Raw genomic sequence first — 27,520 nt, forward strand, 5'->3', positions numbered from 1 at the left:
GTCATTTTGAAGTATAGACTTTTTCTTCCAAAGGCTTCCTTTTAGAGATATAAGCTTTTGAAAAAACATTTTTTTTGTTTTTTATTTATTTGATCTTAAATCATTTAAACCATTTGTTTCATATTTAGTATGAAGCGTGCGAATGAAAAACTCGATTTTACAAATTACTGTGCAAATAGATCAATAATAGCCGTCCGTAAGGGGTTCCGATAACCCCTATTTTTAATATAATTTCTACGCCACTGGAAATTTTTCAAAGTTAATATATTTTTTTACGTTGCAGATTATTTTGCAGCAAAGAGGTCTCTTACTATTTTTAAATTTCCAGTGGCGTAGAAATTATATTCAAAATAGCGGATATAAGAGCCCTTACGGACGCCTATGATTGATTTATTTTCACAGTAATTTATACAATCGATAGAGCTTTTCATTCATACACTTGATACTAAATATAAAACAAACGGTTTTCATAGTTTAAGAAAAAATAAATAAAAACCAAAAAAAAATTTTTTTTCGAGAGCTTATATATCTGAAAGGAAACCTTTGGAAGAAAAAGTGTATACTTCAAAATGGCATTATTTTGGCGAGATCTATCGATGGTTAAATAATCATAAAAAATTAATCACCCTGAATACGACAGTGTCTAGAAACGATGGAGATATACTTCAGAGTTAGCTTCTGTGTATGAAAGAAAATAAATTGGGATAACAGCTAGCATTAATACAATTTATTTCCCTAAAAAAGTTAAGGGCATTCAAAAAATTTTTAAAATTTGTTTTATTTTTCTGAAACGATGATTTTACTGATATGCAAAAAGTAAATATACACTTTACACTAAATAAAATGATTATAACAGTTTACTAATAATAAACATTAGGGCATTGTAAATGCAAACCTTTGGACAGCTCATGTCGAATAAAATGAATGCATTTAAAATATAAGATGACAGCTGGTATAAGAGATTAAAAGCAAATTGTACTGCAGAGACGCATGGTATACACTGATTTAAACAATAGTAAAAACTAAGTAAAGATAAAGTTTTTTTGGGGAAACGTCGAGCGTCGAGGGGTCTGGCGAAATCGTGAGGACAGAAGATCTAAGCTACCTAGTAGAATATGAAAGACAAATAATTAATGTAAAATAATATCTTTTACAATAAGAAGGCCAAATAACAACTACGGTAATTAAATCCATTTAAATTAACAAATATTTAAGATTTTCATATATCGTTTTGATTAATTTATATTTTATTGCAAATAAAAAGGTTATTTAATACTAATGTTAATCTACTAGAATAATTTCAACTCTATTAATTTCTTGTGTATTACCATCTGTTTTTCTATACCAGGTACTACAGAATGCATTTATTTTAGGCCTTTTTCTTTAAATTCCTTTTTCTTCGTGTTACGATTTTTCCTGTTTAATCCACAAACAGCGAACATTTTTGGAAAAACTATATTGTTAAAACTCCAACTTGGAAGTCTGGGATTTGTGATGTTTACTATTGCATAGTGGATTGGTATGGCTGAACAGTAGCAAAAAAGGGCCCAAGTCTTACTAAGGAAAAGGGTCACCTTAAACACAAGAAGTACCTACCTACTTAAAGTTCCCTGGTGCCAATAGATGATCTGTTACATATTAATATCAACCCCTGGAATTTGAAACGCCGCCATCTTGTTAAAAAGCACGTATGCAGCATATATTTTTTATATTATAATTTATTATTACTTATTATTCAATTGCAACTCATGTATTATTTTATAAGCTTTACTTGGAAAACAGCTGTTTCCCGTGTACCTAATTATCATATCATTTTTTGCTAGTCTAATTTACTTATTTTATTTAATTTGTTCAAAATTAAATTCTACTCTACTTAATTTATCATTAATCAAATTATTGCTGAATTAATTTATATTAATATTAAAATTTATACTTTCTACATTTGGCGTAAATAATTTATAATAGATATTTATATTGCATTGTGTTATCTATGATTTGTGTTGTTTTGTAATTCCCCAATCCCCATATTTGACTGGCGCCCATGCCTACTATACTCTTAACAAATTAAAACAAAAAGCAAATCTCAATGAACCCACGACCAGCCTCCGACATTGGAGCATCCGTTAGCAAAATTATTTGTAACTAAAAATAAAATAAAGAGAATAAGGTTACATGATATTTCACAAAATATCTGCGGTTTCTCAAAATTTTCAACAAAACATTAAAAAAAAAATCTACCCTAAAAATCGCCCTATATCAAATTTTATTGAAATGTCTGAGAGTGAGGGAATTAATTTAAACAAGAAAAATGTCTGACTGTCTCGTAATTTTTTTCTAAATTTGTACTAAGATAACCTGATTTGAATTGGTATGTATTCATTCAAGGAAGCTATAACCGATTCGTTTCTCACAACAACCTCAATTATTATAAGTCACCGTTTCCAAGAAATTGCCGAAAAAAATTACGTTTAACAGACAAAAAACTTTTCTTTTCTCCTAATCGTAAAAGTTATAGTAGCATTTTTTATTATTATCATAAGCGAACCTAAAAATATACTTATTTTAGAGGCTTTCAACACGCCATTATTACAAATTTATTACTGTAATTAAGGACAACGTTAACAGAAAACAAAGTTTCTCTCATATACTTTGCTTATTTACTTTCGTATATCAATATGTCTAATATATTCGACAAAATTGTAACGATAATTAATATACCAAGTTTTTAAGATACTGAAATATTACCAAATACTAAAATTAAGCTATTTAACATACATTTTCTTGTTTTTTTTTTTAAATAAGACATCAAATATTAATTATGTAATATTTTAATTGTCAGTGTTGCGAGAAACAACTACTCCGAGGGATATATGCCCCTACCGGCATTGAATTATACTCGCAACACCTAGTGCAACAGCTAAGGTCGTTCGTCAGTTTAACCCACCAGGCACAGACCGGTTTCGGACTTATTAGTCCTCATCAGTGTGTCATAGGTGAGACAACCGACGAACGAACCAGCTGTTTTGCGTTGTATCGTCACGACAAGGAAATACATTGTACGCGGGAGCGCAAATGGCTCCATCTGTCGTGCCGACTTCCAACTGTGCCATTCAAATGGCTACAGTAGGCGAAGACAATGTTTTAATTGCCAGTGTTGCGAGAAACAACTACTCCGTTAGTACAGATACACACGATTGAAAATACAGTAAATTGAATAATCAGTAGATATAAATTGATGCTTGTAAGTTTGTTCACCTTAATTAGATTATATTAGATGATCTTGTACGTATATTTTACACTTGTGCAGAGGTATATATTTTTCCATGATGATTGATTAAATAAATATTTGCATTAAAACGAGACTTTCTTTTTTAACCAAGTACGATTTATAACTTGTATTTGGACAGGGTCCAGTTGGACAGACCCAACTAGACAAGACGTATTGAAGAAAGGCACATCTAATTACGATGTTTTTATTTCAAGAAATGTTACTAGTTCAGTGAACAATTATCATGTACGGGTACAGCTACCTCTCGCTAATGAAAATTGTAAGACATGCCCACATAAGTAGTTATTAATAGTCACATTGATAAATGCAAAAGCTTAGTGATATATCATACCCTTTGAGCCCTTTTGGGTACATAAAGTCCCGTGGTATCCTGCCTATTAATATTAATATATGGTAACTTACAGTACAATGACCCTTTTAACCCAAACTCCTTACCTTGCCTCCAACTGTTTAATAGTAAAGGGTACTGTATAACTAGCAATTAAATTTCTTAATACAAACAACTGATTTTTTTTGCATTCGGTGTTTGTACGAATGATATCATAAAGAATTATTCGCAGTGACATGGCATTTGTTACTTTCCTGGAGGAAGGATATCATTTCCGCAGTTCACCAGGTAGAGACGTGCGTGTACAATTCTGTCCCTAGCCGCTTTCATGTGACAGTTGGATTTAACGATTTTCCTACCACTCCTCCGTTATATCAGATTTAGCATGAAAACTTTATTAATGTGTCTTTAACGAAATATTAAGTCATCATTAGTTCATACTAATTTTATGATATCTACTCGACATTTATAAGAAAAGTGGACCCGTTTCAAGTGCCGTGCAGAAGTGTATTTTTAAATTATTTTTGAACTCCCCTTTTTGATTTTTTTTATAAAATTGTATTTGTAAGTCCCATGTACAATAAAAAATTTTTTTCAGATAAGTTCTGAATCACCCTGTATACTGTACACAATGGGTGCACTTAGGTATTATTTATTTAAAAAACAATCATTAGTGTGTGCATGTCTTCAGATTGTAAAATCATGCCACTAAATTTCCTTCTAAAATTCACTATAAGAATATATATTTTACACAATTTTGTTCATTTACTTTATAGATTAATCGACTTTGATCGATATTTTATTTTAATTTGAAAAAAAATAGATATATCACAATTGTTACACTAATATAATTGTAAAATAGGAACTCCTTTTCTGTGATAATATCTCAAAATGGTCAATACATTATTACTACAACTGAAGAGAAAAAAATAATTAAAAAAGCATAACGAAATATGTAACTTTAATGAGACATATTACATTGGAAAAACTGTACAATAACTGTGCAGATGTGTCGTCACAAATTTAGGCTCATGTTTTTATAGTAATTGGATGAGCACAAACCATAATTGATTTTTTTGTTTTTGTAATAAGAAGTATTAAAAATGTTTGCCATAATATGATGCTCAATTTTTGGTTGACGCATACAGGCTGTTACAAATTCGCTTCTCACTAAAGGGATCTCGGAAGCGGTAAGAGGTACGAAGTAACTTAAATGGAGGCAAAGTTGCGTAATCAGGGGACCCACATTATGCCTCTAAAAAATCAAGGCTAACATGATTAGCTTTCGAAATATTTCAAAATTTCATTTCAGCCTTGTTTGAGGTGATATTGGAAAAATAAGAACACTTTCTCATGACCACTTTTTGCCCACTATCGAATGGCATAATCAATTTTTATATGTAACGTTTCATCACTCCAGGACCATTATCAACTTTTTTAAATACGATTCTAGAAATTTTATTACATTTATTTCAAGACTTCATGATCCCCAATACGGTACTGCCTCAGCCCGAATCAGAATCAGACGTTTTGTTTCGAAAAATACATCTTCAGTGTATTCGTTCCAAATTTATCTAAATTTTAGATAAATTTGGATATAGATTTCTTTGTTTATTGAATTATTGTACACTGTAAGTGTCGTTAGACCCTGTGAAATCCATCTATTTATTTAAACTATTACCACCACGCGTTACAATAAAACATTTATTGTTATCAACTATTACCGTCACTTAGTCATACATAACTCAATAAGTTGTTGCGTCAAAATTAAAACATTACTACAATTTTAATTTCATTATGACAAATTAATTCTTATAAACGCATATGAACAACCAAAACGCCAACTGAATATTATTCTTTAAAAATTTTCAGTAAATGTAAACATTTTCGTTTTGGCAAACGTTGAAAATGAAGATCAGCGTAATATTATCGGAATTTATTATATCTGTAACCGCAACTGTGAAAGAGCATGTCAGATGTATTTGTATGAATATCCTGAAAAAAATAGATCGGAATTTGTTTGAATTTTGAGCACTCAAGAAGCCTAGGAAAAACTATGGGCACAGGAATAAAACTCTGATAATTTTGTATTTTAATGCATGGTGGTAAAAGTTTAAATAACTAGATGATTTCACGGGTCTCACGACATTCACAGTGTACGATAATTCAACAGACAAGGAAATCTAAATAAAAAATTTAAATAAATTTGGAACGAATACACTGAAGATGAATTTATCGAGACACAACTTCTGAATCCGGTTCGGGCTAAGGAAATATAGTATTGGGGGTCATGAAGGCTTGCAAAAAGTGTTCTTTTTTTTTCAATATCACCTCAAACGAGGCTGAAATAAAACAAAAACGGATTTCCAAAATTTCGGTTTTTTTTCAAATATTTCGAAAAATAATCATGTTAGTCTTGATTTTGTTTGTATCTCTTACCGTTTTCGAGATCCCTGTAGTGAGAAGCGAATTTGTAACAGCCTGTGTAATTGGTAAGTTTTTTTGATACTTTAATTGGGGCGACAGATTTATCAAGAAATTTTAAGGAACCTTTGTTCATTAAAAAAATATGCACATACTTCGTTTATTTTATAATATTTTCAATATATTTAAATGTAAACTTTACACACAATATTTCCTTTTTCAGTTTCTTTAACGTCAGAGACTTCATATCTCTCCTATTTCAGTGTGACACAACAATACACAATAGTTTCATTTTGACTTTGACCTTTGCCGCCAATATTCAACATTGTACTTATATAATATGAATACTTGAATACATGTATTTCAGATTCGAGTACCTACCTACTCTTTGAATGTTGTATTCAGAATTCAAGTAAACACGAAAACTTTTTCGACAAGTTACTCATGGAATACTTCCTTTGTATTCATACCCAGCTCTGTGCATACGTGATTGATCTTTTGTAAAAGCTACTCTACGTCAAACGTCATCAAATTTTAATTTCAACAAATACATTCTAAAACACATGCGATCATTACGAATTGAATTGAGATGTGTAGTTCCCATCATAAGCATATATCTCGGTGGATGGTGACACGTTTCTGTTAAGTGGACCCAGGAATAGATCTACTCCAACGAAGGCATTCGCCATCGGGGGAATAGACACTTCAACTTGAGCAGTGTTTATTGCATATATGTGTTGGGACAACTACCGTAGTGGTGGTTTCTGCACATACTTGTGCAATGCAAACTAAATTTTATATAACCACATCGTCTTTTACAGCCTTGTTTATGGTTGTTTTGAAATATTAGCCATTGGTGGTGGGAGAGTACCTAACACGGGAGAAAATATTGCTCACCTTCACCGGCCTTATAGACGAAAGTCGTAAAATTTTACTGGGCAAGTTAATTATAGTAGAATGCAAGTCGATGATTACAGGGTGCTAGTGGAATCGTAATACTACTTATAGATATTTCTTTATAACTTTTTAATTTTAACAATTAACTATGAAGAAGTTGTTCCAGTTAAACTTTTCAGAAATAAAGAGCAACAGAAAATATTGGAAAAAAACAAAGTGAATCTGAGTTAATTCCTATCGGCATTTCCATATGAATTCTAAAACATAATCATTCATTATCTCGATTTTCAACTACAGCCAACTCATTTTGGTGACAAACAGAGAATTTAGAGGCATTTACAATTTTTTTATTTTGATTCGGACTGAACTGAGACATATTATTTTTTAATTATTTTTTGGATTTTTTATACACTGATGCAAAAAATTAAAGGGTCAAAAGAATTTCCGAAATTTTTCCGTGATTTTTGACAGACTGTATTTAGGTAAAAAATGGTCGTATCTCGAATTAAAAAAAAGCATTTTGAAACTTTAAGATTCTAGTATTTAGATCTTTCGGTTGAAATTTTGTAGGAGTTACGAATCAATTCTAACAAATAGCGCCACAAAAAAATTTTGCAATTTTTTTTCCTAGTCCGCGGACTTGAAAAAATTTTTTTCAGCTAAGTCATTGCATGGACCAGATAGCTTGTTTATTCAGCTTCAATTTCCTTTTTTTTTTAAATTTCGATACGACTATATTTCATCGAAATATCGGACTTTTAATGGAAAAGAATCTTTTTTTCTTCAATCATCGATATCTCGGTGACAAATGGTCGTACAGAGAATTGAAGGACGCTTTCGAAAACTGGAATAAATTTCCGGTAACACGCTGCCGCAACTCTTTGGACTTTCTTTTTTTATCTTTTATACGAACTTTAAAAACAGAAAAAAGGGTAATTTATGGTTTTTTAGAAAATGACAGCTATATTAGAAATATTCACGAAATGACTAATGTTAAGCATGACTTTTACAGTTCGATATACCCAGAAGAACCCTGGGAGTTTCATCTCGATCTAGAGAACCGTTTCTTTGTTTCAACCAATCAAACTTTTGAAAAAAATTAAAGGGTAGCGTTTTTGAGTTTAAACACTTCATAATCATAATTAAGAAGGAAACAAAAAATTGTTTGAGATTTTCTCACATTTTACCGCAAATAACTTTTAAATTGATGGAAAAAAAAAGTTTTTTTTTTGTTTCTTTGAAAAACATTCCGGACATTGAAGAAAACAAAATCCAATGGTGTCCAGCACGATTCGACTTTTTCGTCCTATTTTCGACCCCGATTCATACCGTTTTTTGAGACAAATTTCTAATTAATTTTTGTGCATTTAACACACAGTTTTTTCCAAACTATCCTTTTTCTTCTCTGAAAAAAATTTCAATTTTTTTGTCGCCCTATTTCTTAGAATTACATGATTACCGTAGCCCCTAAAAAATTTCGACCGATAGATTTAAAAACTAGAATCTTAGAGCTTCAAAATGCTTTTTTTTAATACCCGATACGACCATTTTTCACCTAAATACGGTATGTCAAATATCACGGAAAAATTTCGGAAATTCTTTTGATCCTTTAATTGTTTGCATTAGTGTATGCTTTTGACCATATATAACATATTATTTCAGGTAAATTTTTTTTCTAATTTATATTACAGTACATTATCTAAAATATGGATATTATTTACAAATCAGTGTATAAATAAATCATTTATCCAATTGTAATAAGAGGTGATATAAACTCTCTTTGGGAAGATGTAGCATAATAAATTTTACAATACTAGATACAGTACACTGAACTAAAAAAATCCTTTTTTTTTTTTCTAGTAGATGTTTAATTAAAACCCTACAGCTAATATTATGTGACCCCTAGATTTCAATAAATTTGTGGTTACATAATTTTTTCCATGTATAACTACTTTTGTGTGTGTTGTAGTTTATATGCATCCAAAAAGTTCCCCCTACACAATTATATTGTTATTAAGGTATACTTACTGATATCACAGGTCAACAAGGGCCAAGAAGCAGAAACACTAATATGCATTCCCGAAGGATTTAGGTGCGCTGAATCCGAATCTGGCAGCAGAATTGCTCTATCTAAAAGTACAAAAAACACTGTTTTTCGTAATATTTGAGGTTATGCAGTAATGCCGTCTATTCTATAAAAAAATACATATAATTTAAAAGTACAAAGCTCCCTATTTCGAATGCCGTTGAGTTTGCTCAATATCTTTTTTTTCGTTGAGATATCACATGTTGAAATTTCTATGTTTATCAGTTTCTTAATATGCGAAAATCTACTAAGGATCCCTTAGACGTCAAACAGTTGATTGCAGTTCAGAAACTTCATACTCAGAAACCTTCAATACGTACGAAGTCAAACTGACAAACTCCAAATCCACAAACCCACAAACTCCAAACCCACAATCCCTGAACCCACAAACCCCAATACCACAAAACCCGAACCTACAAACTCCAAGCTTACAAGCAACATGTGATATCTCAACGAAAAAAAAAAGATATTTGAGCAAACTCAACGGCATTCGAAGGAGGAATCCTTGTACTTTTAGATTCAATGTATTAGTTTTTTGAAAAAGAATAGATGGCATTACTACATAACCTCAAATATGACGAAAAACAGTGTTTTTTGCACCTTTAGGTTAGGATATCTCAAAAACTTGACGTGATAGAGCAATTCTGCTGCCAGATTCGGATTCAGCGCACCTAAATTCTTCGGAAATATATATTGAAGTTTCTACTTCCAAAAAAAAGTTAAATTTTGTTGGTCTGTGTATTTTGTATTCTAATAATTTTATATTAAATATTTAATAAAATACTATTGTAAGTAATAACGAGTATATGATAACCCGAGAAATCCACTGCTATAATGTATAAGAAAATATATGTTTACAGTTTAATAGGATGTCGTTTAATGATTTTCAAAATGTGAGACTTACTAGTTGATTTATTTGATTCTGCTGCTTTACTTTTTTATAACAGTTTAGATGTAATGGATTAAGAGAATAAAATCAAATTATTTTCTGTAATAGAAAGTGAAGAATTTCTAATATATTCGGGTAGGAATCCCAATATACCCAAAACATATTCAATACTTTTCTAGCCACGAAACATGATCGCTCAAAATTACTTTTCACATTTTTAGTTTATTATCGCTGCTTTTAAAATAATTAAGACCTGAAAAATATATGAGGTTGACAGTATTTTAACGCCATAATGAATATTTTCAATACGGGCTTGGCATAAACAGGGCACGATAAGATCAGCAGAAGAGAGACATTACGTTATAGATTAAAGCCTATAGAAATGGGTGCGACCTGTGATTACGAACACGAGTCTTTGTAATTTATTATGCCCATGTTCCATTATCGTACGGTGCTGTTAGTTTTGACAAGGTGAAAATTACCAGATATTTGAGACTAATTGACAAATTGAAAGTAGCCTTACAAAAGGGGATTATGTTACTCAGTTTCCTGCCAAACAACTTGTAATCATTTGAGTAACCTGACACAACCATTGCTCCTAATGAGAGATACAATTTCTATACGTATATTTTCAATGAAATATTCTTTTTATTATTGATTCGTGGCAAAAAATTCTTATTTTACTGTTTCTACCACACAGGAATGCAATATTCTAAGTTGACATATCGAACGGGCCAAATCTACCTCCAATCCTCCATAAAATCAAATTAGGGGTAGTTTTGACCCGTTCGAGAGGGTTGAGAAGAATCGTGATCATCATATTCGTGATCAGCACCCTTTGAAAACTGGAGGGGGGTTGCGAGAGTTGGGGAGGGTTATGATCATCATAATTATTCGGAATCACTTCCCTCGAAAAAAAATTATTAGAACATTTTGCTTATAACTCTTTATAGGAACCTAGGAAGGTAAGCTTTTTATAGCAAGCAACTTTTCTCCTTCTTTTTGTTTATAATATTAAAATTTCGTAATTTACTTGATTCCCTCCAAAAAAGGAAACGAGAAGACGAAAGTTGTTATAGATGGAAAAACCTCCATTACATTTATACGCTTAAAATCGTTGTCTGTGCACAAAAAAATAATTGTTCATTTTCCGTTCTTTTCAATTACTTACATTACATTGTAAATATTTACTGTTATTTTTTTTTAGGTCGGTTAACAATTCATGTCTGGAGACAACAAACCCCTGTAAAGTCTATCAATCAAAAAACAACTGTCATATTTAAAATTTAATGTCTCTAGGTTTTTATGGTACGTAATATTCTCCTCTTCTCTTTTATAACTTTTACTGTAGCTACTTTCTAAGAATTAATAATTTAAATTAGTTGAAAATAATGCAATGTAATAAATAATTACTGAAAATGTGAGTAGTATGGAAAAAGTAATATGCAACAAAAAAAAATTATTGTATCTAATATGGTATTTTTTATACATTTTCTGAACTCAATCCAAACTCAGCTCACATTTGGCTCTTTACTGCTATAAAATAGTAATAAACACTTAAAAACTACCTACATAGACGGGGGCAGATCTGTCGAAATATCCCTCTTTTTGGATGTAAGAGAGGGCAAGCTAATTTTTGCAGGAATACCTTCAGTACAACTCACATAATAAAAGTGTAGATCCCTAAATCTGGGCGAGGTCCGGAACATTTTCAAAATTGCAGTAATGTTTAAAAAATTTTAAAAAATCTTATATCTTGGAACCTATGAATTTTGGAAGAATATTGAAGAGGCAAAAATTTTTAGAATTTAATTTTGCACAATATACTGTAAGTTAAAAATGTTTGAATTTATTACCGATATTGTAAAATAGCAATAATGGATGAAAAAAAGGCAAAATAATCAAGTTTTTGGATAATTTTATTAAAATATTTTAATTGTTCCGAGGGCATTCTAATTTTGATAAAAAAAACTTTAGAGTATAATAAAACAACACATCAAATTTCATTAAAATCGGTTTGATAGTTTTCGCAAAATAATTTTTTTAAAAAATTTTGAAAAATTCGAAAATTCGGAATTGAATAAAATAAACGGAAAATTCAATAAAACGTAAAAATAAGCTCAAAAATCTCCTAAACAGTCGCTACTATTCAAAAACACCAAGAAACATTTTTCATTCATTGCAACATTATTTCTACAAGAAAACTGCCAGTGGCGTATTTTTTTCAGGTAAATGGGGTGACACCTCCAGTAGCACGCCACTGGTTAAAACTACAAGGTTAATATTACATTCAATAAAAGGTCTAATTACGTGATTACACTGTAATAAATTTCATTCAAATCGTTCAGCGCAATATGAAGATATGACCGAAAATATAATTTTTTTTTGGAAACTTTAACCCCCCATATCTCGAATACCACGTCCCCCAGCAAAACAGATTGTAGCAAACTCCACTTATTTTTTGGCAACTAATCTATTCCTGCAGTTTCTGTATTTAAAGTGAAATCACCCTGTATATCCAATGAAGATATTTTTATATTACAATCACATTACAAGAAATAATATTGAAATTCTCCATAATATTACAATTATTTGATTTTTAGTAGCATATTAGTACTGGCAAAGGAGTTAAAACTGAGAACTCTGTACGAAATGTTCTAAAGCAAATAAATTTTTGTCTTAAATAAATACCAATTCTTAAAAAACGCCTTAAAAAATAAAAAAATAATTAAATGTATAATGAAAAATCGGCGTTCAAATCTTCAGTTTAAGAGCTAGTGACTCTACAGGGCAAAAATATTGATAAAAACTTGTACATTATTTTTAGACTTACAAAAAAATTGATGTGCGGTGTTATTTTGCAAGACCTACCCAAATCCAAAGATTATCAACCATTTCCTGAACACCCTGTTAAAAGAGCAACTAAACCAGACTAAAATGATAAGAAAAATAGATTCTTCATTTCTGATTTAAGAAAATGTTTCCATAATGTTTAAGCCTTAAACAGAAATACCATACAAAAAAGTACAAGGGATATAAAAGGGTTGCCAACCTTCCATTAATATTAATTTATCCCACAGATCCGGTATTAATAGAATTTTAGTAATTTATCTTTATATAAAAGGCACTTCATTAAAGAAAAGTTAGAAATCTTATAATTTTGATTTTCCCTCTTCTTCATACTAATGGAGAATTGTACTTTAAGTTAATGGTCATGTCGGCTTCAAGTTTGTATTGTAAAATATTACACCCGCGAGCGCAATTAATGTTGATTAACTTCCACCCTAATTTTTCACTCGTCTAACCTCTTAATGAACTTAATTCTGATAAATATATCTCTCTTTTATGCTCTGCCACCTGACCCTGATCACGGTTGAGTAACTGAATTTTAAATTCACTAGCAAAGTTTACAACGAGTAGTATTTCAGGAGCAGGGAAGCTTTCGCAGAGCGAACCTTACTTTCCAACTAGTCTGTAGCCCCATTCAGAGACTGATGAATAAATTTAAAGCGTTGGTTAACTTTAATTTTTTATAGAAACAAAAAATTGTACAGTTTATCCCCGACGTTCATCCACTTCGAAGTTAAGGACTCTGCAGTTTTACTGAATTGAAAATATAAATGGGGTCGCTTCCCTTTTTTTAATGATTTTATTGATCGTATATCGTATATAAAAGTACGCATAAGTTTACTAAAATATAATTTATTCATTGATCTTCAAGGTGTATACAAAGTCGTCTATATATGACCCCTGACAATAATTTTTTCTTTAAAGGCTTTCTGCGGATCTTGCTTGATTAGCACTCGATGTTGCGGCAGTTTATAAAACTTCTCTTTTCTCTCCAAATTCCACTTTACCCTGTCATCTTGCTTCACCTTTTTGCTTTTTCCGTCAAACGCGAGGTCATACAAATCTCGTTTTTTAGGTTTTCTCTTAATAACCAATTTAAAGTCTTGATTGATAGGTCCCATTTCAATTCGGTTGTTAGCACTGATATCAGATACATTAACAACTTCAGATGAAATATTCCCACTTGGAGAATCGCTTGCTTTCACTGTTTCAACACTGGAGTTACTAGAGCTTTCAAGCACTTCTTTGTCAAGTTCATGTATATTTGAAACCATCTGTGATATTATGTCTTCAATTAGTGCTTCGCCAATAGTTTCCACTGTTTTAGAAGTAAAGTCAAAATTTTTATTTTCTTTGTTTATTAGCGCTTTCTTCTGTAAATAGTTGTTTTTCTTTTCGTAGTAATTCTTAACTTTCTCGAGATATTTTTCTTTCTTGGCGTTAAATGTTTCTGTAGTGGCACTGATATTTAGTTTTGGTCTCGCTTGTTTAGGAATGTTAGGAATCGACTGAAATTTGATGAACTTGCTGTTCTTCACAGCACCTATCTTTGGAAATGAAGCTGTTGGTATCGAAGGTAATGATATTCGAGTTTCATGGTTTTCTTTTTTAAGTAGTTGTAACTTTTGCTGGAAATCGTAAGTGTCCGGTAGCAAGACTGTATAGTTGCCAACAGAGGCATCCCTAAAATCCACCTCGTTACTTTTTTTCTGGCACAACCGCTTCATGATTCTCTGTCGCTCTTCTCTTAACTTTTGAAGCTTGTACAAGTATTTTTCTCTGTCCAGCCTTAAACGTTCGATGTATTTTTCACGCAACACTTGGATTCTCTGCCTTCTTAGTGGAAATTCACGTTCGTTTTCTTTAATATGAAAGATTTCGTTCTTGAATTTTTCTTTAATTTCTTGAACTTTCTGCCGGTGAATATGCCCCGCTGCTTCCCATTTGTTATCAAGTTCCTCAAATTTCCTTTTACATTCACTCTTACTATTTTCTTTCTCATTTTTTATTAGTTTAACAGTACTGTCATTATTAAGTCCTTCTTTCAATTTCTTTGATTCTATGGAGACAGCAAATGGTGGCACTGAGGTCTCTTGACGGGAATTTGTGACGTCACCAACAGTGGCTACTTTGTGTGATTTTTTGTTGATTTTGACGTTTGGTTTACTTTTTAGGCTAGTTATTTTTGTACCCGCTTTCTTTTTTGAACTTCGCATACTTAATTTTTCTGGGCTCACCTCACTGCTATCCACCGACTTCTCTACTTGTTGCTTATTTAATTGGTTGACCAATTTAATTAAACAAATATCCTGTAGGACAGTGCATATAAATATTTGCAGATTCGGATCCATTAATATTTTCTTCACATTTTTAATTAATCCCATCGTTTTGTTCTGAACTTGCTGGTAAGATGTAGAAGGTTCAGTTTTGGATTGTTTTTCTGATGGTCCAAATCTAGGTGAAGGGGCAAAGTTAATAGGGGGATCGAATTTATAGTCCTCTTTGTTTGTTTCATCGACTGGACATACTTCTTCCTGCGTGAAGTAATCGTTTTCATTTATAGCTTCCTTCATGTTCTTAAAGAAATCCGTTTCATTTACAACATCGTATATTTCAGCAGTTCTGTTTAAGAAATTCTCTGCATTTGCGTTTTTACTTGTAACCACGTCGATGTACGTTTTTTGTACATTTTGTATCGTGTCTTTCTCAAAACTTTGTGGAAACAACATGCACAAAAAAGTAATTCCTGTAATGGTTAAAACTGATGCTGCAATAGATAGAAGACTCAACGTTTCTGCTTTTTCCTTTTTCCGGTTCTTCTTCGGTTTCTTGCTTTTAGTTTTAACATTTTTCGATTTGTTCTTCAGTTGAGTTTGTTTGGTTGTCTTGGTCACTCGATCAAGACACACAAATCCTGTGTTATCTTCACTCTCCGATTCTATAATTTCATGAGCTTTGCCTTCGCAAATATCGAATGAATTATCTTCAGTTTCGTTCTTGCTGTCACTGTCACATTCTAAAATTATATTATTCTCCTCAGATACGAACTCACAGTCTTCGGACTCACTGATAACACTCCATGATGAATTGGAACTGACTTCAGCATCACTTTTCGTTCTTAATGGAATATTCATAATAGTGTTGGCCTTTATGGATACAAAAAATTTTGACTACAGATTTGGAATGTTTCACGATGACATGATTGCACTACATTAATTTGTTTCCAGTGAAATGTGATGTTGTTTACTAAATTCGTCTATTATATCCATGGCAACTATTTTTAATGGTTTGCTATATTGTTACGTATTAAAAAAAACGTTTTAGTTAGTGAATTTTAACTAATTCTAATGAACCTACTCGTTTATAGATACGAGTATTGGTTTTTGTTGGTGCAGTAGAATAAAAATTTAAAGGAAATAGGACGTGACAAAACAGCCAATCTCTCGAACGAGTATAACGAAAGTTAACAATTTTTAAGTAGTGAATATGTCACCGTTATCGAATTTATATTATTTAATGACACAAGTGTTTTATACTACGACCCTATCACTAACTAATAATCAGCATGCAGGAAACTGGACATTACCTTTTCTAATGAATTGTCGTTGGGTACTGGTGAGGGTGAAGAACAATTTATGATTGTTGGTACTCCTAATTCGTATATGTTTAACATGTGGGCCGCTTGTGCATGAACCATGAGGTCCCAGGCGTTCTGGAACGCGTCTTTGCATTGAACACATAATAACGAGGCCGAACTGGGGTCGTCTGATTGTGATTCTGGAAAAGGAAAGAAACGTAGTTACATATTACAAAATTTTTCCAAGGAAAAATCTATCTACATTTTGATACTATGTCATACGATATCTGTCATAAATAACCATTCTCTTTTAAAGTTGAATTAACATTACATTGCCGATCCAATTTGGTTTCTAGTAAAGGGTAAATCGTGCAGGTTATCTGGTATAAGTCTACAGGACAAGAGTCTGAATAAGATTAAATTTAACTTCGTTAATAGTGATCTAAAGTAGATAAGTTTAAATATATGTAGCTCCTAAAAGCTCTAAATGTTATGCTATCCGTTTGCTACTTAGTAAATTAAATTATTTTAAGATTCATCATTAAATGCACAATATTAACATAAAATTTCGTATGTGACAATAAAACATTCTGCATCTCAAATCTTCCTCGACCTCAACGATAAATGTTTCCTAAATACATTTTTTCACCACTATACAGGGTGTATCACGAAGAGAGCCCAGTAGGATTATCTCAAAAAGTAGCCAGAATAGAAATCTGAAAATTTGTATACAGGGGTTTATCAAAAAGATCTATTCAATGAAAATAGTGTCAACTTCCTCGCACTTCCGATTATACCGGAAGTCATCATCAGCTCTGTTATTTCAAATGGAACACTATTTATATTTATGCATTTTTTAATTCTACGGCAAATTCTAGACTATTTTCATATAAGGTCACGGTGGGCTTGAACATGACTTAAATGCGAAGTTTCAGCACCACCGATTTTCTTTCGGCATTCGATTCCTGGAGTCACAAGAAGGCCAGAAAAAAATATCCACCGTAATCCTTAGAGCCGATTTTGAAAAAACACCCTTTTTCAACGAAGAAAAATTCACTGTTTGAGATATCGGGATTTTTCTACCTTTCGCTCACTTTTAGTTGCCAAACTTCCCCAATTTGGCAAAAATAACGTTTTCCTGAAAGTTTTACACTAGCAAACAGGTTAAAATAGAAAAAAATTGAAAAAATTATTTTTCATTCGAGTGAGTTTTGCGGTAGTATGTCAACAAGCGAGAATCATGTCATTTATTTCCTTCCTTGTTTGATTTTCGAGGTCAGTTAACTATCGCCAACCCCAACCCCCGATTGTTTGTTTACGTTTTGTGATACTTCAGATCGAATGACCAATATTATTCGTGAAATTAGTTAAAACTCTAGATAGTCTTTGACCCTTTGACTGTGAAGTTGTAATTGTTCTCTTCGAAATTTCAATATCTTGTGAAAGTATGGACAGAAGACCAAACGATCATGCAGGAACCGATCAAGAAAATCGGGAGCGTATATGTTTTCTCTGCCTGCAGAAGAAGAAACAAATGGTCAAAATCAATGGTAGTTGGTGAATCTAAAAAAATGTGTGAATTATGCTGAACAGGATGAACGTTTTCCCAATGTTTTATGTAGCGCTTGCAAAATTATCTTATATAGGTCAGTGAAGTGTGGAGGTATCGGGAAAATAGCCCTGCCAGACTATACAGAGTTCAGAATTTTGGAGAAGAAAACTCGGGCAAAAACTCAAACGTTGTGCAGTTGTACATTGTGTGAATTGGTATGAGATCCAGGGCCAAATAACTTCACCAAAAAAACCGCCAAGAACAAAAAGAAGAGGAGCAACAAGTGCAGAAAATGTGGTGAAACTTATTCGGTAGGGAAAAACATTTTTTTAGCCCAGAAAAACACTTCCCGAGTTTCCAAGAACGTGTAATACGGCCCTGGATCTTGTACCAATTCTTCTTCAAAGTTCAAACTCTGTATAGTCCGGCAGGGCTATTTTCCCGATACTTCACTGACCGATATAGGATAATTTTGCAAGCGCTACATAAAACATTGGGAAAACCTTCATCCTGTTCAGCATAATTCACACATTTTTTTATATTCACAAATACACTACCGACTGATTTTGACCATTTGTTTCTTCTTCTGCAGGCAGGGAGAACATATCCGCTCCCGATTTTCTTGATCGGTTCCTGCATGATCCTTTGATCTTCTGTCCATACTTTCACAAGAAATTGAAATTTCGAAGAGAACAATTTCAACTTTACAGTCAAAGGGTCTAAGACTATCTAGAGTTTTAACTAATTTCACGAATAATATTGGTCATTCGATCTGGAGTATCACAAAACGTAAACAAACAATCGAGGGTGGGGGTTGGCGATAGTTCAATGACCTCGCAAATCAAACAAGGATGGAAATAAATGACATGATTCTCGCTTGTTGACATACTACCGCAAAACTCACTCGAATGAAAAATAATTTTTTCAATTTTTTTCTATTTTAACCTGTTTCTGAGAATCGTCAATGAGTATCTCCATCTCCGGTCTTAGTAAAAGGGGCAATTTGAAAAATATGCTTGTAAATGTTTGTGTGCTAGTGTAAAACTTTCAGGAAAACGTCATTTTTGCCAAATTGGGGAAGTTTGGCAACTAAACGTGAGCGAAAAGTAGAAAAATCCCGATATCTCGAACAGTGAATTTTTCTTCATTGAAAAGTGTATTTTTTCAAAAACGGCTCTAAGGATTTCGGTGGATTTTTTTTCTGGCCTTCTTATGACTCCAGGAATCGAATGCCGAAAGAAAATCGGTGGTGCTAAAACTTCGCATTTAAGTCATGTTCAAGCCCACCGTGTGGTACTATGGACCAAAATGCGACAGTTGTCAAGTTGTTATTAATTTTCGAAAAAAATTGAGGGATGTAAATGATTTTTGAAATTAGAGTAACTCCGACATTTTGCTTTATTTATTAATGAAATTTGGCATGGAAAATTTAAAAGCAATGGAATTCAACCAGTTTATGTCAAATTTGCAAAAATTCATGAATAATGTATAAAAGTTGGATTTACTCAAAAATTTCAAATAGTACATCATGTATATTATTACATTAATGGATGCAGAAATTTGCTTTAAAATTATACTATAGTTCCCTATAGGTCCCCAAAGTTAACCGTTCTTGTGTAAACTGGAAATTAATGATTTCAACACAGAAAAATCTACGAGTATGGTGAGTTTATTTAAAGCAACATCCTTTTTAATTTAATATGCTGAATTATTGTTTTTGATGAAAGTATAATAATAATAAAAATTACAGTTCATTAATCAGATACCGTTTATTATTCAATTCTTTAGTGCATCAGATTCACCGTTCTGTGTTGAAATCGATAATTTCCAATTTACACAACTGTTAACTTTGGGTATAGGGAACTATAGTATCATTTTAAAGTAAATTTGCATCCATTAATGTAATAATATACAGGGTGTATCATTCGAAATATTTGAGTAAATTTAACTTTAACGTCACAACATTGGTCACACATTCTTAAACACTGTATGAATTTTTGCAAATTTGACATAAACTGGTTGAATTCCATTTCTTTTAAATTATCCATGCCAAATTTTATTTGTATTTAGTAAATCTCATACATCAGGAGAGTCACCAGATATAGATCAGTTTTAACCTTACTAGTTCCACTCAGGTACTTCTAAAAAAGAGTATCTACTTTTTCAGTTCAACCTGAAAGGTTTTGACAATGATGAACTCAAATGAATATATAGGGGTTTTAATAGTAACTGAAGTAATTTTGAAATTATTTTCAATATGTCTAATTTGTGCATATTTGTAGAAGAAAAAAGTATTTAAGGTTTTTTATAACTACATAGTATATCATAGTACTAAAATTTAATTTGGAGAGTCATAAAACAGATGCAAGTTTGAAACCTTAATCGCGTAATTAGGGTTAACCTAATTCCGCAATGAATCACTTCATGTAATAAATTAAAAAACATCTCCTAAGTTTATAAAACTGATCACGAGCTGATAAGTAGGAAGTGGTTAACCGGCCAACCCTTCTGAATGAACCCCAAGCAATAAAGTGGGATTTAAGGATTAATTCTCGGAAAATTTACGAAGAGACACAGGTGGCCACCTTAAGCGGCGGACTAAATTTATAAAGGCAACAAGATAGGAGACACCAAGTTAAAAGGAATAAGACTTACTAGATTTATTTGAATCACATTTGCAGGTAAAACGCAATTTGCAGTAGGTCTTTTTGTGCTCTAGGAGTTCGTGCAGGTCGGAAAACATTTCTCTACAGTTGCCGCAGATCAATATGTCTTGATTACCTGGAAATCAAGTTGAGTATTAGAATTAGAAAACACCATTAATCTTATTTTTAAACAAACGTCGATTTGGAGTGGGAAAACAATGTTTTTATATCTCAGAAGATTTAAGTAATTAAATAAATGTCTTTATAATTGTTTGTCTGTTCTAAAAGTGATCCATTTGGATGTTTATCTGTAGCAGTTAAGAAATTGGATGGTTTATTTAGCCAACCGACTAAATGTTGCAACTGCATAAAGATATAGGTTGGAAAAATAATAATTATCTGCAGGGTGTCCGCAAATTTCACCGACAACGTTTGACGGCATATTCACGACGATAAATAAATACGATCTCGGAAAAAAGTTAAACAGAAACTTTTTAGTTTTTGGGTTACAGGCCTTCAAAGTTGTCAAAAATAAAATTAATTTAATTAATACCTTCATAACCCTTTTACCAATGGCGTTAAAATATGACACATTTATTTGGACTATTATGACGTATTATTTCTTAAAGCTTTATTCAAATCGATATACTGGCTAATAGTTTCCTCCGGTTACCTTCCCCTTTTAGCGGTCAAAACTTTTACAGTGGCAGTATTTTTTTTAAACCGGAAGCAACATTGGAAAAGTCGTTTTAATTAAAAAAAAATGTCTCTTGAGAACATCGCCTAGAGAAAGCCATTCTTGAGAAAAATGGCATTATTTGCAGGTCTGTATGTTTCGGTTACAATACAAGACAGTGGCGACAATAGCGACTAAACCTCACCCATCCGCCATTCCAATGTCAAATTAAAAGTAACTTTTATATAAAAAAAATTAAGTACAATATTTTTCTTATAAATTTTACGCACATATTTTAAGCAAATAACTCCATTGAAAAGTGATTTTAAATAATGAATGAATGTAGAATCTACTGTGCAGTAGGGGAGAATAAATACAGGGCGACCAAATAAAAACGAAACAGAGCCATTTTCAGGAACTGCGTCAATATTGTATTCTGACATTCTTGACATTCTTTGCTGGTATTTTTGACTCCGCCACTTTCACCCCCAAGCAAGGGTAAGCATCACCCCAAAATATTTAAATGGCATTGGGAGTTGAGTAATATTTCTTTTGAAAGCTCTTACAATTCTCTTTATAACAGACTTTAAATTTTATAATTCCGCCCAATACTTATTAAGAATTTTTTACTTTAAATTTGAAACAATTAATAACGGTAAAATATCAGTCATTCGAGTTAAGTACACCAATGGTATAAATTTAGTACTTCTTGAGTTACATTGGTTTTTGGCGATTTGTTATCACTTTCGTAAAAAAAACACAATTGTAAAAAAACAAAAATGAATAATAATACGCACAATAAACGTAAAATTAGTGGATTCCAAATTATTTTCTAGTATTATTTGGAAGCGTTGGTTGGTAGTTTATTTAATTGTGTTTTTGAAAATTAAGCACTATGGTTTATTCCATTGCGGAAAGGGTAGATATCATTTCGCTTTACTTTATGAACAATAAATGTGCGAATAGAACAGCTCAGCTATTTAATGAACAACATCAAGATCGACATGTCAGGAGGAAGTATGTTCTAGAGTTAGTAAAAAAATTTCAAGAGACAGGGAACGTAGCCAATAAAAAACGAGAAATTGAAAAACCTATAGTTAATGAAGCTAGTGAAGTTGCAGTTTTGGGACAAGTTCATCTTGATCCTACATTAAGTACGAGGCAGCTGGCATCTGTGTCTGGGATCAATCGAACTAGCATACAAACCATTTTGAAGAAGAATAAATTCCATCCATACAAAATACATTTAGTCCAGGAACTTCATGAGGATGATTATGACCGCCGTTTGCAATTTTGCGAAATAATGAGTGAGCGAGCAGGGAACGATCCACAGTTCCTTTTTAACATCTGTTTTTCTGATGAATGCAGTTTTTTCTTGAACGGGACGGTAAATCGTCACAATTGCCGCTATTGGTCCGATTCAAACCCAAGAGTTTTTCACGAGGTGCATACACAGCAACCGGAAAAATTAAATGTATGGGCTGGAATTTTCGGTGACCGGCTGGTGGGTCCTTTTTTTCTACCTGGTAATTTGACTGGCCAAATGTATTTGCAATTACTGGAAGACGCTATTGACCCTGCCTTGACTGATATTATTGAAAATGTTCCAGAGTATGATGAAGATCATTTGATTTTTCAACAGGACGGTGCTCCTCCGCATTATGCGTTAATTGTCCGTCAGTATTTGGACCAACGTTTTCTACGGAATTGGATTGGGAGAAGAGGCAGCATTGAGTGGCCTCCACGATCACCGGATTTATCGCCCCTTGATTTCTTTTTGTGGGGATACCTAAAAAGTAAAATCTATAAAACACAGCCAGCGTCGCTGGAAGATTTGCGTCAAAGAATCGTCGACGAATGCCGTCGAATCACTTCGGAAATGCTTCGGAATGTACGCGAACGTTTCGAACAAAATCTTTATTTTTGTATGGTAGCGGACGGTCATCAGTTTGAACATTTAATCAACTAAGTAGTAAGTAAGCAACTAAACATTATTTCAATTTTAAAATGTAAATTTTTTTCAAAGTATTGGGCGGAATTATAAAATTTAAAGTCTGTTGTAAAGAGAATTGTAAGAGCTTTCAAAAGAAATATTACTCAACCCCCAATTCCATTTAAATATTTTGGGGTGATGATTACCCTTGCTTGGGGGTGAAAGTGACGGGGTCAAAAATACCAGCAAAGAATCCCTTTAATCTAAAATCAACGGGTCTGATCGTTTTTCTACAATCTTGACGCAGTTCCTGAAAATGGTTCTGTTTCGTTTTCATTTGGCCACCCTGTATATAATAATAGCAACTATTGGTTTTTATTTTCTAGGTAAGTAAAATTAAGCATACCTACATTACACAATGAAATTTATTGGGTTTACATTACAAAAACAAATACCTAATACTAGTGATAGTATTTGTTGCAATAAATGTCCAGCAACACTTTTACTTGCAAGATTTTTTGATACTTTTTGGCATTTTTTGGAAGCTATTTTTAATGGGAACATAATAAACCTTTTAACAATTTTGTTTTTGATCTGATGACGATTTGGTAGATCCAAATTTAAACCAGACATTTCTTTTAAGAAAAACTCTTTTAAATTTACGTCACCAATAATCACCAAAATTAAAATAAAACAGTATAAATCTTCAAATTCTTACCAGGAGTTAAATGAAATGGCCGAAGAAGTTGCTATTCTGTGAACATTAGTTTTACATACATTTAATTGTCTTGATACACTGCGGACACGTCTTGGCTCATTTTCAATAACATTAAGAATTTCTTCTTCTACTTCAAGTAATAACTGACGAGGATGACTGGCTTTTACAGATTAAACGCATGTCGACAAGCCTATTGAATGAATATTCCATGTGCAATAGAATGATATTAATAAAAAAAACTTCCTCCTAAATAAACCAATGGAACAAATTTAAAAAAACTTGCGAAATTAATTAATATTAAAATAAAAGTCGAATAACAATATGCTGTCACTTAGAGCAAATGGCAATAATGACATTACCTGATAGTCGCAGCAATCAACATTTTGTTTTCATCGCCTACTGGACTCAAACGTTTAAATCCGTGATACTGCTACGAAAACAACTCTGAAAGCTTGTAACTCAAAAACCAAAAAGTTTCTATTTAACTTTTTTTCGTAGATCGTATTTGTTTATCACCGTGAATATGCAGTCAAACGTTGTCGGTGAAATTTGCGGACACCCTGTATAAATTTCTTAGATATGATAGTTTGATTAACACAATACGATAAATATCTTAAATTCCCGGCATTTCTAGAAACTCAAAGTTTATTTTGAAGACTCAGATTCTCATTATTACATATTTGGCAGATATTACAACAAATATGAAAATGTCAACAGTGATTGTCCAAAGGACAGACGGCGGTACGAGTACCTCTAGTTAAAAGCTTAAAGCGGACAAACCGAAAATGGCATCGAACACAATTTATAAATCGGTGAAGCCTTGAAAAGCCTTTCTAATTTTATAAATTTTACGCAGCTTACTTGAATTTGGGGGAATAACCAATATACATTTATCTCGCGCAAAAACACAATTTGATTTATATTTATAAATTACCTCTTGATGTAACATAATGTTACACAAGGGTCCTGGGGAACAGGGTAGTTAACGGACTTTAATAAACGACAACGTGAGGGGCGTATAAAACCCAATTATTCCACCTAACGCTTGCCGAGGGCCGAATTTTTGGTATATTATCTCGGGTCATACAATTTGAATTCAACGCCTCATCCAACTAAAGAGTTTTACAATACAGGGGCAAAATTATCATACATTTTATGCCAAAAAAGGTTTTATATTATTACTTGACTTGTAATAGTGTCTGAAATATCATTAAATAAAAAAAACAGGAAAATAAAACTAATAAAACATGCTATTCACAAAGTCGGCCTTTTAACACAATTTTCAACAATATGAACTGCGAAAATTGTTTGTTATAATGTCACAGCTTGAAATAATAGTTAAATTTCACAAGAAAATATATTTTTTATGATAATAAAAAATATATATATTTTTTCATACTTATCCTATGAAATGCATTTTTTGTAATTTTCGGTTATTTTCTGAACAGACCTCATAAGCGTCTGGTTGCACTATGCAAGCTATAGCTCAAGTGGTAAGTTGACGTCTTTTCTGTTTAGGTTACAAATTCCAAGTAGTCCCTTTTGCGATTGAGAGACTGAGATATCCAAAGCGGACATGTGAGCGGGTCCAACTCACCCGCAAAATTATTCCTATCGGTCCGTACAAATTTTTGACATTTATTTAATTTCTAAGAGTAAATATTACTATCAAATTAGCCTTGAAATAAATTAGTTTAAAGAAATTGAAGTACTGTTTAACATTTTCTTAGTCTACTATATTTTAAGTTTTAATTTGGATTGAAAATATGTCGTTAAAAAGAATTTTTTAGAAATTAAAGTTGTCAGGATTTCAATATACAGGGTGTTCCTTAATGATCTGCGAATATTTAAGGGTGTGATTCTACATGGAAAATTAATGATAATTTGCTGTATAAACTATAATCCAAAAGTGTTTCGTTGCGAAATTACGGAGTGTTAAAATTTTAGGAAAAAGAAGAAAATTAATTAATATTTTCGACAGATTCTTCAAAATGTGAAAAACGCAAGTGACACATTCCAGGCCAACTAGGTTTATTGCAAAATTGTACTCTTCAATAATTACATCAATAAATTACGGACAATACAACGGGTTTTTTAATCAAAAACTGCGCATAGCAGGACAAAAACTCAAGAGAGTTCTTATCTTTTGAATTAAAGGAGGAATTCAAGAATAATTTTATTTGGGAAAAATACCATTGGCGTATCATTTTTTTTTCTTTAAAAATATTAAAATATTAAAATTATGTTTGTATTGAAAAACCTTTATTAACTATAGCTACGTACTAAATATCACTGAAATATCTCAAGCGGTTTCGAAAATACTCATTAATTTCCATCTTTTTCCTAAATTTTTAACACCCCGTATTTTTGCAACGAAACATTTTTGGACCATAGTTTAAAAGCAAAGTATCATTAATTTTCCATGTAGAATCACACCCTTAAATATTCGCATATTATTAAAGAACACGCTGTATATTTAAAACAGTAAGTATAGGTACCTCAATTATCTTGAAATAAAAAGGAGACTCATTGTAAAATGAAAATTAGTTTTCAAATAATCGTACCAAAAGTTTGTACGCGAGAGTGGGAAGTAGTTAAGCTTGATATGTCATGAACTTTTCCAACGTAAAGTATCTCCAGTGTCGTTGAAAACACTATTAGCTTTTTGCGAGATGTTAAAAAATCACATCACAACAATCTCACAAATTCAAAGAAAAGTTGAAAGAAAATAAAACTATTTAGAAACCAATTTTCGATCAAACTCAAATTTTTTGTTTATCGATTATTTTAAGGAAGGGATAGAAACCCGTTCATAAAAATGAAATCTATTTAGACGAAAAAAATTGTTTGACATAATGACCAACAAAAGTGAAATAGGCAATGAGGATTTTTTACGCAACAATTTCTTTTTTTTTTTGTTTCAAACCAAAATACTCTGGTTTATCCATAAATTAAAATTTAATTCTAAACAACATTCTGTGATAGCATTTTCTGTGTAGATAATAAAGGAATTCTTTACGGCAGCGTTATTCTAAAAACAAACAATTTTTTTAGATTAAGAGCATGTGTAAAATAAAAATGTATTTCATTTTATGCATTTTAAACGTGGACTTACTGTACTTTCAGTAGGCTTAGTGCACGCGCAGAGTCTTACAGAGTCGGCGCGAGGATCGGTGGTTTTCACAGCTGACTCGCGTTTTGAACTGTTTAGTTATTTACGGAACCTTGTAGTAGTTAGTGTCGCGTCGACACCTTCTTTAAATTGTATTCGCCGTGTGCATTTAAATAACTATTTATAAATAGCAACATAATTTACATTAACAACAATTAGTTGGGGGGAAAAGTGAAGTAAAATGCCAAAAGAGAAAAGAAATAGAAATTATTTCAAATGTGGTTTGACAGTGATCCCGAAGGATACAGGGACATACGTATTAGAGGAAATGACCTGTTTTGTACTGTGTGTGAACGCATTACAAAACTAAAGCGACAAGACAATTGAAGAGTCATGCCTCCTCCAGCCTAAAGTTTTATCTGGTAACACATCAGGAGTTACCAGCAAATATATTAATATACAGTTCATGCCTTAACAATTTCTCATATTGTCCGTTGACAACAGAAGACGTTGAACGGTCATTTTCCCTACACAAGTTAATATT

General features: G+C 32.1%; 1 protein-coding gene across 1 annotated transcript in view; it reads right to left on the reverse strand.

Annotated features, from left to right (window-relative positions):
* The window catches only part of LOC108907827 (heterogeneous nuclear ribonucleoprotein C), a 447,713-nt gene that overhangs the window by 19,790 nt on the left and 400,403 nt on the right, over positions 1-27,520 (reverse strand). Inside the window, exons 9-10 of the mRNA XM_018711644.1 lie at positions 20,548-20,673; positions 16,350-16,540 (exon numbers count right to left, since the gene is read on the reverse strand). Coding sequence (XP_018567160.1) covers positions 16,350-16,540; positions 20,548-20,673 — 317 coding nt within the window. The remainder of the gene's footprint in view (positions 1-16,349; positions 16,541-20,547; positions 20,674-27,520) is intronic.

Source organism: Anoplophora glabripennis, unplaced genomic scaffold (genome assembly GCF_000390285.2).
Source record: "Anoplophora glabripennis isolate ALB-LARVAE unplaced genomic scaffold, Agla_2.0 scaffold120, whole genome shotgun sequence".
NCBI classification, from domain to species: Eukaryota; Metazoa; Arthropoda; class Insecta; order Coleoptera; family Cerambycidae; genus Anoplophora; species Anoplophora glabripennis.